The 17460-nt window shown below is 34.8% G+C and overlaps 1 protein-coding gene across 1 annotated transcript in view; it reads left to right on the top strand.

Moving 5' to 3' along the window:
* Positions 1–17460, top strand: part of LOC113039628 (rab GTPase-activating protein 1-like) — an 87969-nt gene that overhangs the window by 58105 nt on the left and 12404 nt on the right. The window contains exons 14-19 of the mRNA XM_026197585.1: positions 940–1053; positions 2152–2226; positions 3700–3825; positions 5201–5344; positions 9953–9994; positions 15802–15930. Of these exons, the coding sequence (XP_026053370.1) occupies positions 940–1053; positions 2152–2226; positions 3700–3825; positions 5201–5344; positions 9953–9994; positions 15802–15930 (630 nt within the window). The remainder of the gene's footprint in view (positions 1–939; positions 1054–2151; positions 2227–3699; positions 3826–5200; positions 5345–9952; positions 9995–15801; positions 15931–17460) is intronic.

The following is a 17460-nucleotide window of genomic DNA, read 5'->3' as shown; positions in this document are numbered from 1 at the left end:
TATCTCATCTGTTCAAATCACTGATAGGATCACCATCTATCGTGGTGGATCATATCTGTCTGTCTATCAAATGTCTAAAAAAAAACTGAATGTTACGGTGAGCTACACTGAAATATATTTGGTGTAGAAATGATGTTCGATGTTAATTTCAAGCAAGTAGCATTACGTTTAACATCAAATTTTAAAATTGAAAGACTGGAATTAGTAGTTACATGGAAAACACACTCCATTAAAAACAAAAATAATAATATAATAAAATATCAGTTTCTTTATGACTAATAATTATCTAATAATAATAAATAATTATTTCTATAAAACTATAGTTTTTGTTTACTAAGAAAAGTAAATAAAGCAAAATAATTATGTAATTATTGTTATGATTATTATTATAAAATATCAAATTCTTTGACTAATAATGGTCTAATTATAATAAAGAATTTTATAAAAAAAAAATGAATGTAAATATTAAATTCATATTATTATTATTATTATTATTATTATTATTATTATTATAGAAAAATAATTAAGATTCCATTTTTTGATAAACTACAATATATAAAATGTTATAATGCAATAATTATATTGATGAAAAATATAATAATAATGATAATAATAATGAATTGTAATACAAAATATTTTATTATAATATTATTTATTTTGATTTATCTTAAATTTGATTTAAGTCTAGCTAATGAAATATTAACATACAATAATTGAATTCATATTAATAAATGTATTTATACAATAATAATAAATAACAAAATGGTAATCAAATATTTAAAAGTATCATACAAAATATTGTATTATTATTATGATTATAAATTATTTTAATAAGTAATGATAATAATAAAAATAACACACTTGAAAGAAAGCGAGAGAGAACAAAGGAAATAGCAAAAGAAAGAAATGTCCGATTTGAACTCTTGACTTGATCCACAGGACTCCGCCCAGGAAGCCGTCATCACCAGAGACATCCATCGCACCTTCCCTGCTCACCACTACTTCAGAGACTCCGGCGGCGATGGCCAAGACTCTCTCTACAAGATCTGCAAGGTGAGGTTGCAGCTGCTCATCCTGCAGGCATGACTCACTCCTGCCGTCTGGTAACCAGCATCACCACACCGCTGCAATATCTCTATCCACTGACCTCTTGTTCTGCCGTAATACCATCGGCCTTGATAGATATCCAGCCACATGTGCTGTACTCGCCTCCCTGCGGCTGTGAAAATAACTTGTGCACTCTGCTAATTAAACATAGTTACGCGTCATAGCTTCGTTATTATATTTAGAAACAAAGCTAGAGTAATAGATTACGCAGTTATCCAGGAGGCAATTATCCAGTTAAGCACACATCTATCTCTCTATAATTAAACAGATGGTTCTGGCTGTAAAGTCTGAATGAATGAGGCACATAAAACAAAGCCGTTTTAAATCACGCACACCTTTGACCAGAAATCAGTTGAATTCAGGATTAGTGCATCGTTATGTCATAAAGAAGTTATATTGCTTAGCACAGTAATGCATTTCGATGATTGTATGATATAATAAAATGTAATAATTATATAAAATACATTTTATAAAAATCTTTTATTCTGATTTTAAAATGATATATTACGTTTCATATCATGGAAAAACAGGATCAGTGGATTAGAGAAGTGGTGCGGTGTTTTCTGTTTTCTGCTAAATCTCCTTTGTGAGGAGTCTTAAGAGGTTTTCCATCAGCTGATTGGCAGCGGCAGATTAAAAGACCTCGAAATTGTGCAAAAGACCTTCAATCCAGTTAATCCTGGAGACCAAATCCTTCAGCTCAGAGGGACATACGTTGCCATGAGCATTTATCAGTGTTTCCAGCCATTTATGATGAAGCAGTATTATAACTGCTTGGGATTTAAAGACAACATCACGTGCGAAGTTAAATTGTGTTTATTCATTTGAAAATAATTAGTGCTAACTACTGTAGGGCAATACAATATCTAACAAGCTAATAATAATTGTTCTCTGTAATATAACATTTTTCTCTGTTAATACTTTTTTAAGATATTCTACTTTTATTATTTTACTGAGAAATATCATTACATTATGGTGAATAAAATATGTATTCATTTGTCCTTGATTTTGGTGCACAATATCTAAACTTATGTTTTTCCACAGGCTTACTCTGTGTATGATGAGGAGATTGGCTATTGCCCAGGCCAATCATTTTTGGCAGCCGTGTTACTTTTACATGTGAGTATTATGAGTAGTGTTAAAAGTATTAAGTGCACCATGCGTCCATACATGTTAGAGACCTGAATGTTACCTCAAATCATGTAGCTAGTTGCGGAGAGGTAAATAATAATTATTATTATTTTTGTGTGCTATCTTTCGTTTTTTTTTTTTTTTTTTGGTGTGTGTGTGTTTTGTTGGTTTTTTGTTGTATTTTGTGTAGTTTTGTGCATGTGGTATCTTTTGTTTTGTTTTTTGCATTTTTGTTTTTGTGTGTGTGTTTTCTGTTGTTTTTTGTTGTATTTTGTTTAGTTTTGTGTCTTGTGTTTTGTGGTATCTTTTGTTTTTGTTGTATTTTGTGTTTTTTTTGTGTGTCTTGTGTTTTCTGTTGTTTTTTGTTGTATTTTGTTTAGTTTTGTGCTTGTTTTTGTGGTATCTTTAGTTTTTTTGATGTATTTTGTATTGTTTTATTTTGTTATTTTTGTCTTGAATTTTGTTTTATTTCATTTTTTTTGTTGAATTTTGTGTCTGCGTGTCTGTTTGCTTTTTGTTTTTGTTGTATTTTGTAGTTGTTTTATTTATTTTTTTTGTCCTGTGTTGTTTTTGTTGTTTAATAGTTTTATTATTTTATTTGAGAATGGTTTTATTAATTTATTATCCATTTCATTTAACATATTTAATATATATATCTAAATGTATTTTTGAGGCACTAACCCAAAAAATGCTAAATTGTACGAATACCGGCTTTCACGTTTTGAAATGTGAATTTATACCAGAACAGAAGTGCACGTTACTTTCTATTCACAGGCATTACATAAACTTCTTTTTAGGTCAGTTTTATCTTAACTGCTGTGCTGGTAAATCAGCATTTTTTTTTAAGAGAGCTTGCTATAAGCACTAATAAAAGTGTGGATAGAAACGTACCTCATTGTGCCTTATCTTTGAGTTTTTGAGGCTTGTTATTGAGCTAACAGTAGGTGAAGCGAAACACAAAGTGAGAGAAAGACATTGATGAAACGGTTAATTCCATATTTAATTAAAGCGAGGGCTGGATTAGATGCCGTTTTTTGTTTTTTTGGTGCCGCCCCGTATGGGGTTTGATATTAGAGCGTGTTTGGGGATTTCTACAATGTAGTGAAATTTAGTAAAGTACAGTTTATAATGTAGTAAAGTGTCTTTCTCGTGGCCTTGCCCAGGAAGCTCAGGAGCTGTCAGGGATATTAATGACGGAGCCCGTCTACCTGCAGGAGCCCATTGAGCTCGGGACACACACGCTGTCTGTGTGATTTAATACCCAGCTCTCTGTCTGTCTCGCTCTCCGTCTCAGAAACACAAACAAACTCTGATAGCATCACTGTAGACCGCCACAGACAAGCAGACGGACAGTCGGCACGTCTAAACATCATGGGCTGCTTGTGTTTTATTTACGTAGAAAGCATTAGCATCTGAAATATCGTGGTGATGATGTGCCTCGCTTTTTTTTTGTTTCTGTAGATGCCCGAGGAGCAAGCTTTCTGCGTTCTGGTGAAGATCATGTACAAATATGGTCTCCGGGATCTCTACAGAAACAACTTTGAAGATCTTCACTGCAAGTTCTACCAGCTGGAGCGTCTGCTGCAGGTTTGGCCTTCGGGGGATAGTTCACCAAAAAGGGAAATTTTGCTGAAAACGTGCTCGCCCTCAGTGCCATCCGAGATGTAGATGAGCTGGTTTCCTCATCAGAACAGCTTTGTGGAAATGTAGCATTACTTGCTCAAAACATAAATCCTCTGCAGTGAATGGGTGCCGTCAGAATGAGAGTCAAAACAGCTGATAAAAACATCACAATAATCCACACGACTACAGTCCATCACTTAATATCTTGTGAAGCCACAGTTGAAATAAGTGTTAAGTGCATCATCCGGATATTTAAAGTGCACTTTTTCTTTTCTGAATTTTTGCACTATTTAAGTGTGCGATGTGGGACGCGCCTGCAGTCTTGTACACCCCTTGTCAGGCTGTACTGTATCTCCAGTCTAAGCGGTGGCCCTCTTGTAAGCTATTAGACCTAATGCGCTGGAAAATGGGTTTTAATTTTGTGCTCAAATGCAATTAGGCCTGAAGTAGCCCTCTTTCAGCGCTAAACCCAACCCGGTTAGTATCGACTAGCTCTGCTACTACAAGAGTGTTAGCATCGATCAGGAAAAAAGAAGAATCCCGTCTCTTCCTCCTCGCTCCTCGTTTACTTTGCATGTGTTAACCTAACACTCCCACCTCTCCAATCTAACAATGCGATCTACTGCAGAAAAATATTCTCTCTTCAGCTCCGGGGGCCTTTTGAGATGCTAATTTAAGACGTGCCTTTGTAGATATCACTTACCTCTTGATTTATTCTCTGCTCTGTAAAGCAATCGTCACTGTTGCTATTTCTCAAACTGCGCTGGTTTTGTTCAAGAATGGTGATGTGTTATTTTATATTTCGTGTACTTTTATGTATTTTTTAAGTTATTTTTGGTTTCAAACGTGATTTCTGTGATGTCCAAATTATTTTATTAGATTAACAGTGATTAAGTGTATCTTAGGCAAGAAAAAATAATAATTCTGCTTCATCATTATTTCAATATTGTCTCAGGAAAGCACTGAGCATTTCTCTAATGATACTCCTCATAACCTCTGGTTTAAAAACACACCAAACAAACACGTTCTTATGAACACAGCAGCACAAGCTCAAGGGGGTCAAGGCGCACGTAAGTCTCTGAATTATTAGCTGTTTTTGTGTAATGTGCTTTAGAAATGCACTCTTGACCCCGTGCTGTAGTCCTGTAGTCTTGCGCTCTCAATAGAAATGCTAGTGGAAAGAAAAGGGTGAGTAGTCTGTTGTTCTCCAGTTTCTTCCCTTCCGTTTCTAAAAAACAAACAGCGTTTAACTTGTCATCTCAATGACCGTAACAGATAATAAAACACAAGTTATAATGCTTATTTCCTTGCACTAACCGACTGTTTCTGCTCTTTCCAGGAGCAGTTGCCGGACCTGTGGGCTCACTTCCAGGACCTGAACCTGGAGGCCCATATGTACGCCTCCCAGTGGTTCTTAACACTGTTTACCGCCAAGTTCCCTCTCTGCATGGTCTTTCATATCACCGACCTGCTCCTGTGCGAGGTGATGCATCTTCCTCCAATCACAAGATTGCAGTAACCACAAGTCATTTAACCAATGAGTTGTCACTGTGGGTGAGACTAATTAAAGCGACATAAATAGAAACCCAGCGACTGACATTGGGTCGCTTTCACTAAATCTGTGTGTTTTTTCTTCTGTAGTATCAATAGTACACATTCAGACGTTCTGCTTTTTTGACACACTGCTTTTCACATACTATACTTTGGCAAGTATGCATGTTTAGACATGTGGCCGAATTGGTTAAAACAAGGTTAAGATCAAATTTAAATGAATTCGCACCTGTTTGTGAATCTTTTGGAGTTTCTGTGCTAGTACGCAACTTGTATGCTTATAAATGTTTTGCGATTTACTTGACATTTTCACATGTGGTTAGGACAAAATGTTTTGCATTTTGTTTAGAGACATACGTGCAACTTATCGTAATTTAAAGGACTTTGCACACTGTCCAAAATGTATGCACGTTAAAAAAATAAGTTGTACAATAAGTTGTAATTCATTAACACAAGTTAGCATTTAGTAGTTCATGTTAATTATATAAACATAATATACTTTGTATTGTTCATTTGTTCATAATAAAATAATATTATTCTGTTATTAAAAATATAATGTAATAGTATATGAATGCTGTTTGTTAGTTATGATAATTAATGCTAAACTCTTAAATAAATACAATCAGGTAAATGAATAAAATCCATAACAAGTCATGGAAAATTATCTAATAAAAATCACTTAAAAAAATTATATATATATTAAATGTATAAAATCCGTAAAATGTTGTGGAAATGCTTAAAATGCTGGGTTTTTTGTGAGTTATTAATATTATGCATACTCGCAATTATTATATTATCTACACAGCTTGAAATGTAAAAAATGTAATCATGTAGAAATTTAGACCTTGACTAATAATAATAGATGTAAAAGTATTGCATATTGATACTTAATGTTAGACCATGAAGTTGATAAAAACAGATTAATTAATAAAATCTGTAAAAGGTAATAAAAAATGTATAGGGGTGCTCTGATCAGGATTTTTGAGGCCGATCACAGAAAGCAGTATCTACCGATACGATCACCGATACCGATCTTTTTAAAGCCTTCGTTTTATCATGTAGAATTATTTATAGTGATGATCCAATCAAGATTTTTAGACATTTATTCAGGGCCTGAATTTAGTTTTTGAAAATTAATAGTCTTGTAAGATGGGTTTTTTTTTCTCAATTGAGGGATGGAGGAGGCCATTTAAAAAAAAAAAAAAATATATATATATATATATATATATATATATATATATATATATATATATATATATATATACACACACAAGCAATCCAGCGGTTCATAAAGAACTTTAATTATGAACTTTAAAATCACTTTAAAATCATTGCCTTGTTTATCTAAAAGTGCTCTTTTCCTTTAAACCTAGCCAAAAAGCCATAGCCTATGTGTTGGCTGTGAAACACAGTAAACTATAATTATATGCATTAATAGTGTAACTACTACATTTTGTGTCAATGTATGTTCATATTTACCACAAACAGCACAGCAAAAATAGACTTGTGATCGTTGAATGGTTTAAACACTGGCAAGAACTAAAAAGAAAATAATGCAATTTAAAAACTTTCGTGACGATGTGACACTGCCTCGATAGTGCAGGTGACTATTCCTGTGTCGACTGTGCAGCGTGCAGCTCGCTTATAGAGCAGACGCAATGTGACTTGAGGCCGTTTGCATTTTGAGAGAGAAAGATGGCAAGCTGTGATTCATTCACCGTTTGTGAAATTATGTCTAACAGAAACTTCTTCAAATTACTTTATCAGTTGTTTAATGAAATAATATGAATTGTACCTCACCTAAAACACTATAATGATATCACCTGCACCAGACTGAGACGGTGCGCTGCATGTCGAGCCAAACCTCTGATCGGTTTTATGAGATCAAGCTTTTTAGACACCGCCGATCATTCATCCCAAAGCCATTATCGGCCGATTGAGATCGGTAGCCGATCAATCGGAGCACCCCTAGAAATTCATGCTCAAGTTTTTCACTGGCTAGAAATTGGTCTTTAGTGAGTGCAGTCTCTTCAGTAAAAAACGTAAGTATTGCATTTTTAAGCTCTTGGTAACCCTAAAGATAAACTTAACGGATTGCATATTAATTTGTTTTATGTTTCTTTTCTGGCTAAATAAATATTGTAGTAGTTGGGTTTCCAGCAGCACACAAAACTGACGGAAAGTTCAGTTGTTGCTAAACTTCTTGAACTCTGTTAGATTTCCCAAAGCAAGCGTCTTTGATTTCTTAGAAATAGGCTTTGTGTCTTTCCAAAAGAAACGCTTCGACCTTTCTGCTCCTCGGAGAGCTTTTCCTTTTATTTTTTTCCCACCACTTTTCTCCCCTTTTCCTTTCATTCAGCGTCTGTGGTAGCCCGAGGCAAGACAATTAAAAGTTTCCTCAGCCTGTCTCAGTCAATGAATCGCATGATGAGAATCTGTTAGATGCTCTCTCTCTCTCTCTCTCCTTATCCATCTATCAGTTCATCTCTAATTCATTTAGTGTTCTGCCATCTTTTGAGGCTCTGACTCTCTGTTAAGTAACTCTCTGTGATCGTAGTCTTTCTTTTTCACACATCTCTCCTTAAATCATATTGCATTTCAATTCATTTTTATTCCGTTTTTTCCCCCCAAAATATATACTGTTCTAAAGAAGCTTTAAAAACGTGCCATCCAATGTTATTGCGCACAAAACCAGAAGCGCTTTCTTGCTTTGGCAAGCTCTAATCTGATTGGCCTCTTTCAAACTACTTCCAGGACTAAGGACACACAGGATTTGTTATCAGTCGGTCGGGAAACAAAGTCTGGTTCACAAGGGAAGTGCTATTGAGGATTAAATAATAACTGAGCTTGCACATTTTTTAAAGGTTACTAGCAAAAAATCGTTGAAAGTTGATTCAATTTTAACTAATAAATAAGATATCTGTAAGTAGTTCAAATTAATAAGTCTACATATTTTAAGTTAATTGCCATGCCATTTTTTTTATACATTTGTTTTACATTAAGTGTATAAAGAAAATATATATAAAAACTAAATGATTAAATTTAAACTTAGATTAAGTGTATATTAAACTATATATACATTAGAGTATTATTTATATATATCTCGTATATAAACTCGCACTGGACTGTAAGTCACATTTATTTAGAACCAGGAGAAAACATTACCGTCTACAGCCGCCAGAGGGCACTCTATGTCTTCAGTGTAGACGCCCTCTGGCAGCTGGAGAAGGTAATGTTTTCTCTTGGTTCATTTCTCTTGGTTCACGTCAAATTAATTTTGATAAGTAAGTCGCACCTGACTAGAAGTCGCAGGACCAGCCAAACTATAAAAAAGTGCGACTTATAGTCCGGAAAATACAGTATATGTATATAACATCTAATATTTATAATATTAATATTTATTTATTTTTAAGTTTTTTTTCAGTTCTTTTGAACTTTGCACTCAAAGAATGAGTAAAAACCATTTGCACAAAAATATTCTAGGAAAATTAGTTTTCAACACTGATGATAATAATAATAATAATAATAATAATAATAAATATTCCTTGAGGAGCAAATCAGCATTTTAGAATGACTTTTGAAGAATCGTGCGACACTAAAGATGCTGAAAATTCCGCTTTGTATCCGAAGAACGAGTTACATCTTAAAATATATAAAAATAAAAACCAATTATTTTCAATTGTGATATTTCAAAATAGAACCGATTTATTGTATGAAAGAGACTAAATAAATAAAATCTCACCGACCCCAAACTATTCTCGATAGTTATGCTGTAATTAATCACTGCATCTTTTAAACTCTCGATGACAGTTCTTCAAGCTAATGAATAACGAATTACTCAGGTTGTTGTAAATGGCTTTGCCTTGTTGCTGATCGTTGTTCTAGTATAAATTCTAGCAAGAATCAGAATTCGTATTTCTGGCATAACCTTCAGCTCCCAAGCCAAAGAGTAAAGTCTCATCCCTCCCTCAACAAACACAGACACACAATTACCCCCCCCTGCAATCTCCCTTTAGCCCCCTAGCGCCATCTAGAGCCTGTCGGGGAGAGATAGTCTCTGCCGTCTGTTATTAATAGAGACCGTGGGATATTTTTAGCTCGGTGTTGCCATGTGAACGAGTTGTCGAAGCCATGCTGGAGACGGGTGTTTCCATGCGGAGCTGACTTCAGCATTGCTTCTCCGCTCGCTACTGCGACGCCACCTGCTCCCCTCTGACACACACACACACACACACTCCGTCCTTCACATCCACCTGCCTGTCAGTCCACCTGAGCGTGTGCCGGCGAGATTGCTTGCCTCTTCCTTCAGCTCCTGTCACTCCCACACATTGGAGCTCTTTGTATGACTCGAGCTATTTTAGGAAATGCAAATGCGCTCGACATCGTACTTCCCTTTGCTAGTACAGCACTGCGGCTCCTCCAAACCATTTCAGTCGTATAGTCTTCCTTACAATAAAGCGCCTTTGTATGTGGCCCGTTTGATGTTCATAGAGATGATTGTGTGTGTAATTGATGTGTATTTTGTGGGTTGTGTTCGCAGGGGTTGAACATCATCTTCAATGTGGCGCTGGCTCTCCTGAAGGTACTGCACCTCACCGTGCTCACATTTCCTTGGTTTAAATAGTTCAGAAAAGCCCGGGAAATTCACATGATGGAGGTGGTTTATATGGAGGAAAATAAATGAGGAGATTAATCAAATCGGTGAGAAGTCATAGAAATATATATGTAGTTGTGTTCAGAAGTTAGAAATTGGTCTTTGTGAGTGAAATCTCTTATAAAATTATTTATGAAATATTAGGAAAACAATTCAGTATAAATGAATAAAAACTATAAAAAGTTACAATCTGTTATTTTAATATAAATATAGTATTAATTTTCAATTGGCTTTCATTTTTATATTTTTAGTTTATATTTTAATTTGTTTTGATTTACTAATTTTGTTTTGCTTTCATCACAGTGACATGGTTTTATCTTATCACATAGTTTTTAGTTATTTTACTTCAGATTAAACTTATTTCAGTTAGTTGCCAAAACAAGTTTAATTTTCATTCCAATTTTTTACTAAAATATTTCAATTTCAGCTTTAATTCAGTTATAGAAAACAATTCTCATAACTTATATTTACCAATGACAACACCATTTCTTTGAGTGCAACATTTTATTATTTTATTTTACTTTTAATTTTTTCATTTTATTTGATTAATTTATTATTTTCTTTACTGCTTTTAATCATTTTAGCACTTCAGCGTAAATGTATTTAAGTTAGTCGCCAAAGCAGTATTTCTCATTTTCATTTAAGCTTTTTGATCTAAAATAACATTTTATTTTATTTCTGCTCTCATAATAATTTACCAATAATAACACCATTTATTTGAGTGCAGATTTTTTTTAATGAATTGTTCTTTATTTAATTTTTATTTATTTATTTATTTTATTAGTTTAGTTTTTTTATTGCTTTTAATCGTTTTAGCTCTTCAGCTTAATTTCAGTTAGTTGCCAAAGCAATATTTCTCATTTTAAGAGTGCAGCATTTCTTTGAGAGCAGTATTTAATTTGTTGTTTTGTGGGGTTTGTTTTGTTTTATTCATTAATTTATCCTTATCCTAACCATAAAAAGTCAGGGATATCCATTTGCTAAAATGTGTGAGAATCCTGGCACATGATTTATTGATTTTTAGTTTAAAATACATACACTCAAAAATATAGAGTGTGTCTCCCTCTGCTGGTAAGAAGGGAAGAGAATATTGCCTTAATTTAATTAAAAAAAAATTTGTTTTATTATCTGAGTTTACCAAATATTTGTGTGCAGCTGTTTTTTTCTTTCTGGTTTTGCCATGAGCAATATTAATCAAGAAACTGAAACACTTCATATATTGTACTATAGTATTATACAATCTCATATACAACAATGCTAAAAATGTAAAAAAATTAAAATAAATACTGGACTCTCAATTTTATTGAAGCTTTTCAAATATGAAATGCACATTTCATTTAAAAAATAAACCCCGAAACAGGATACCATTTAAAAAAAATACAAATAACCACACATGAAAACAGGTTAGGGGAGCAGCGTAAACAGGAAATAACCTCAATTTATCACTTTTCCTGCAAGCAAATGGCATTTTTCTTTTCATAAGATGCATTGGCTTGTTATGCCACATAATAAGGAAGTTGATCCGAGCCGTATGGCTGCTGTCGTAGTGATGTATGCGTGCATTTGGGTTTGTTGTTGTGGTGTTATTGATCATCAGGGACACGATAGATGACACAGTGTGCAGCTGTGGGTCATTAGCCCAGTAATGCCACTAGAGCTCTATTGATACAGCACTACTCATGGTGGATTTAAACTATAGTACAGCGCTTCTCAGAGGGTTGCAAGCAAAGCCCAGAAGTGCTACTTTTCAGAACAAAATTCACCTATAAATAGCAAATATTTGATAGTTTCGAATAAAGTGTTTATTCAGCTTCCATTGCGGTTTAAAGGGCAGTTTGTCATTATCGCTTGGCCTGTTCTGTCTGCTGCGAAGCTTTCCAACAGCGTTCTCAGCACTAATACATTAGCTTCATCCACAAAGCCACACCTTTGTGTAAGCTGCAATGGCAGAATGACAAATGGAGCTAAAGCTCGAGCGGACTGCGCTGGCCTGAAAGTGTCTGAGCTAACCTATAGAGGAGATGCGGATATATCCACTGATTTAAAGTGGAGAAATAGACTCCACTTCCCTCTTCTGTAATTAAAGCAGATGTGAGAACCAGAATAATATTCTCTGGTTTCTTTTTAAAGCTCGGCAAACTCCAGGTGTTCATTGAAGATGTTATATATATATATATATATAGACACGTATTCAAAAAAGAATTTTCAGGCACATTCAACATTTCTCACATTATCAGTTTATTCACTATTGTTTAGAAAATGGCAATAAAGTAGTAGAAGAACTAAGAACAAATTAATCTTGATAATGTCAGATAACTTTGATAGAAAGGTATGTAATTAGATTGAATAGCTGTCAGCTGTTAAATGTAAGTACACAATATATATATATATATATATATATATATATATATATATATATATATATATATATATATATATGTATATATAAATATGTATATGTATGCATGTGTGTGTGTGTGTGTGCATATACATGTACACATATACAGTATATATGCATATATACATTAAATAATTTATATATACAAAAGATTTCTATTAAAAGAACAAAAATATTTAGTGTTACAAAGCTATACATATTCTTATATTCTCTGTCATTAAAATGTCTTATAATTGATTATGCACACACACACACACACACATATATATATATAAAATGCATAATTAATATCAAAACATGATTAAAAATATTCTGTGTCATAAGTATTAATTCTGAAAAAGATTATTATATAAAATAAATTTAATATAAAATGTAAAGTATAACAAAATATATCTACACATTTAGTCTTTATTGCATCTGAATTTTGTAGTTCACATTTTTCTCAGTTGCAGTTCTGATTATATTTTCATTACTATTATCCAATATACATATTTTTTTGACTTTGAGGTAATTTTCATATAAATAATATTCTATTACTATTTTCTAGCTATTTTAATGTTCTGCAGTTTTTCCGCCATGTTTAAATGGAAACGGAAGAAACCAGTGAAATCAGGTCGACAGTAGCTGATGTGACTGCACATGTGAGGAAGCAATAGATGTGCATTAATAGAGAGAGAGAGAGTGTGTGTGTGTGTGTGTGTGTGTGAGAGAGAGAGAGAGAGAGAAAGAGAGAGAAAGAGAGGAGCTAGAGGGGGTTGCCTTCCTCGCTCCGATTGGCTAACCATTACGACATTCTCCCCGAAGGCTCCCAAACCCCCTCCTCCTCTTCTCTCTCTCTCTCTCTCTCTCTGCCGCTCCACACCCCTCCATCTCACGCTCTGTTTCTCCACATGTCCCCGTCTGTTCCCTCAGCGAGCTTCCAGCAGCGATTAGCATTTAGCATGAGTTGCATTGGAGCCTCGGCCATGTCCACTGTCCATTCGCCCATGGTCTCCCGTTCCCTCGCGACGCCCCTCCTATCTTCCTCTCCTCCTCTCGTTCCGCCACTCTGCCGCCTTTTCTAGCATCGACAGCATCTCTGTGAGCATCTCTCCCTCCCCATCTTCCTCTCACACGCTCGTCGACTTGGGAAGAGCAAATCAGTGAAGCCACTGTAGCTGGAGTAACGAAGGCCGGAGGACGAGATCTTGCATCTCTCCTCCTTCATCCCACACTTAGCACCTTTGGGATACTTCTGGACCTCGACAGGATGCCGAATCTGGCAGACTCTAGACCGTGCGAGAACGAGGACTTGGCTTGACTCCACAGACTTGGATCCACCTGACGACGACTCAACTTTCGGGTCTGAGACGCTTTGAAGACTATCAAAACACGGAAGACGTGCTGTCCGTCTCAACAGCACCACGCGACTCTCTTCCTGCCTGTTGCCAGGCAACAGATTGCAAATTTGGGATTTTCGGGAGGAGCCGGCCAATGATAAACTGAGATCGAAAGCCTATTTCCTTGAAGTATGTCAAGCCACTTTGGGTTTGCTTTGGCGTCTTTTAAACTAGGCGTGGTCTCTGATATTGTTTACATTGCGGACCCAATATGGATCAATGTGAGTGTGAATCTGCTTTCTGTTTTTTGACGCCGCATGCTCGCGCTTGTGGAATCATGATCGAATGACAACGACAACCGAGACTGCGTTAGCGCTACCGAATCAACCGCCTGGACAAACTTTTCCAAGATTGGACGCCGTCTCAGGACGCCAACGTGGCTGACTCCAGGTCAGCCCCAGAGCCTCCGTGGGAGGACGATGCTGGGGACTCTGAAGGAGCCCAAGACGCTCTTTCACCTTTGACCCCAGAGAGAGACTTGCTTTCAGCGCCGCCATGGGCTCAGATACCACCCACCGTGCGGAGGCTGGAGGAAGGGGGCGCTGGAGAGGACAAGGGTGGGCTGGTCAATGACTGTACCGATAAAGTCATGGGGCTGCTGGGTATGGGTCACCGCCTGTTTGTGCCCCGGCTGCTGGCGGTGAGGGGACGCTGCTGCAAATAGAGGACGTCTTCATGTCTGTTTGTGTGTTGTGTGTTAGTATGTGGCTTTTATCACTTGCGTGGCCTTTTTAAAAGTATCAGTAAAATATATCTTTATTTTAATTACAATACTTTCAATTTATTTTTATTTTTTTAAATTGTTTGTATGTTTTTTTTATACATTAAGTTCACTTGCAGCATAAAAAATATTTTATTTTTAATTATATATTTATTTGTTTGTTTGTATATTTATTTTGTTTTATTGATAATGCCTTGATGCCTTACATTCAGTTGCAGCTGTTCTGTTCTGTTTATTTTTAAATTGTTGTATTTGTTTGTCTATTGTTAATATAACATAATGTTTTATTGATCTATTCAATTCTTTTATACCTTACGTTCACTTGCAGCGCATAAACTATTCTTTTGTCGTTTGCTTTTATATAATTATTTTTTATTTATTTATTTGTAAAGGTTTGTATATATTTATTAAAATGCTTCGATACCCTGGGTTTAACCTTCTTTTTGTTGATTTTTTTTTGTTGTTTAAATTTTGTATGTTCAATTGCAGCCAACAAACTATTATTTTTATTTGAAATGCCTTTTGTTTTTGTTTTTCTCTGTTAGCAAAATGCTTTAATACCTTAAGTCCACCTGCATTATATAAACTATAATAAAAACATTTTTTTGCATTTTATTTATTTGTTTGTTAAATGCTTTGAGTTCACCTGCAGCATATAAACTATTCTTTTTCAGTTACTTTTTATATTTTTATTTATCTGTAAACGTTTTTATATATTTATATATTAAAATGTTGATGTCTTCGGTTTATTATTATTATTCTTTTTGTTGATGTTGATGTTTTTATTTATTATTTATGTTCAACTGCAGCAAACAAACTTTGTGTGTGTGAGTGTGTGTTTTTGGTTTAGTTTTTTCTGTTAGCAAAGTGCAGATTAACTTTTGTCCATACTGCAGGTCGGTTATATTGGCCATAAAATATAAGTAATATATAAGTAAATGTTAGCTTTTCGTAATCAGCCAGACTTTCGGTATTGGTACTTCCTTTGAAATGATATTGTACTATCAAATCTTACTCTTACTGTTGTTGTCTTTGGATATATGGATTTTAATATCTGATTTATGCTCAACCAATACAGCATCTGTAAAGGGTTGTGTGGCTTTGTCAGGTTCAAGGAAGACTAAATGCAATCATAAATGAGGAAAACAATCATCAAGCAAAGGTCCTCTTTAGGCAGGTCAAGGTTGATTTTACTGAAATGACCCTAAACCAGTTCTGTTTTTCTCTCTGCATGCAGACCTCTAAGGAAGACCTGCTTCAAGCTGACTTTGAGGGTGCGCTGAAATTTTTCCGGGTCCAGCTCCCAAAACGCTACAGGGCAGCGGAGAACGCTCGGCGCCTGATGGAGCAAGCCTGCAATATCAAGGTTAGAAACAACTCCAAACATCTGTCAAACTACAAAACACTGTGCATCTATTAATACATTTATTTCATTTTACTTGAGCTCTTATGTGATTACTTGAGTTCTTTCGATTTGAACAAACCCCCATAAATATTATAATTTGAATAATTTATCTACATTTTTGTATGTGCTTTGAACAGTGATTTTTCACATTGTGTGGCTTATAGTGATGAGGTGTGCTTTTAGTTGCCTGCTGGATGATAAAATGGGTGGAAACCTATGTACTCGTGTTGAAGGAGTTCATAATGTAATCTCAGGTCACTTTGCATCCTCTGAGAATTGTGAAGTGCTACACCACAAAGCTAGCATGCAGGTATTCAGAGAATACAGAGACCTTGCCTGTGATTCAAGGCTCCCTTGATACAAGGTGGAGTTAAGAGTCAAGGATAAATACCCACAATTCTCTGCCTGAGACTCATTCCCCAGGACTTCTATAGGCTCTGACCCATTTTCTGCTGCGGTTATTGCTGCTTCTATGCATTCATGCTTTCAAGAGTTTATTTTTGTTAGAGGCAGGGGTTAGTGTGCTGTTGAGTGTGCATGTTCAGGAAGGAAGGAGGAGATCGAGATGATACTGTCTTCATCTTCTCCTTCATACTTCTCTCTTTCCTTCTTGTTGTAAATGCAGTCTCACTGTCACTAACAGCAGGATTTCCTGTGCCCCACTCAGTCACTCACTGCTGTGCTTCAGTAATGCAGTCATTGTATAACGCACTGTCTAACTAGGGATGACAGTGTTGCTAAAGGGATGTTTTCTGTCAGTGTATACTGGATACTGTGTGAATATATATATATATATATATATATATATATATATATATATATATATATATATATATACATACACACACACATATATATATACATATACGTGTATTGATGTATGTGTATATATACACGTGTGGGTGTGTGTGTGTGTGTGAACATAAAAACAGGCAATTATGACAATTAACCACATTTTTCACCCTAATTCTAATGACTATATTGTGAAACATTTAAACGACAATTAAATAAATCATACTAAAATAGGTCGAATGTTACAGTCTAGTATTAGTAATTATTTTAATTTTTTCTTTTTTTCTTTTCATTTTTGCCAACCACTGAATTTTTTATAATTTTCACAAGTTTAATGGCCCCCAGAATACTTTTTGTATGAATATCTGAATATGCAATATGCCAAAACAAATAACAGAGCTCCTGCTTTAAAATAAATAAATACAATTCTAGCTTCAAACTATTTTTTTTTACATCAACACTTGAATATGGGACAATTCGCACAGTTGTTTTTTGTTTTATTCTGCTCTTCCCAGAAGAAATTTTCAATAAAGAGTTGTTCACAAAAAAAACAAAAAACACTTGAATGTTTATAAGTTTAATAAAATAAAAAAAGCTACATTTTGAACAAAAAGCGTTTTTGTAAAAGACTAGATCTGAGTCAGGTTTAGAATGATGATCAAAACACATGTAGTAGATCACTTCCAAAACACATCCAAA

This window comes from Carassius auratus, chromosome 22 (assembly GCF_003368295.1).
Source record: "Carassius auratus strain Wakin chromosome 22, ASM336829v1, whole genome shotgun sequence".
Taxonomy (NCBI): Eukaryota; Metazoa; Chordata; class Actinopteri; order Cypriniformes; family Cyprinidae; genus Carassius; species Carassius auratus.
This window is presented reverse-complemented; position numbering and strand designations above follow the sequence as displayed.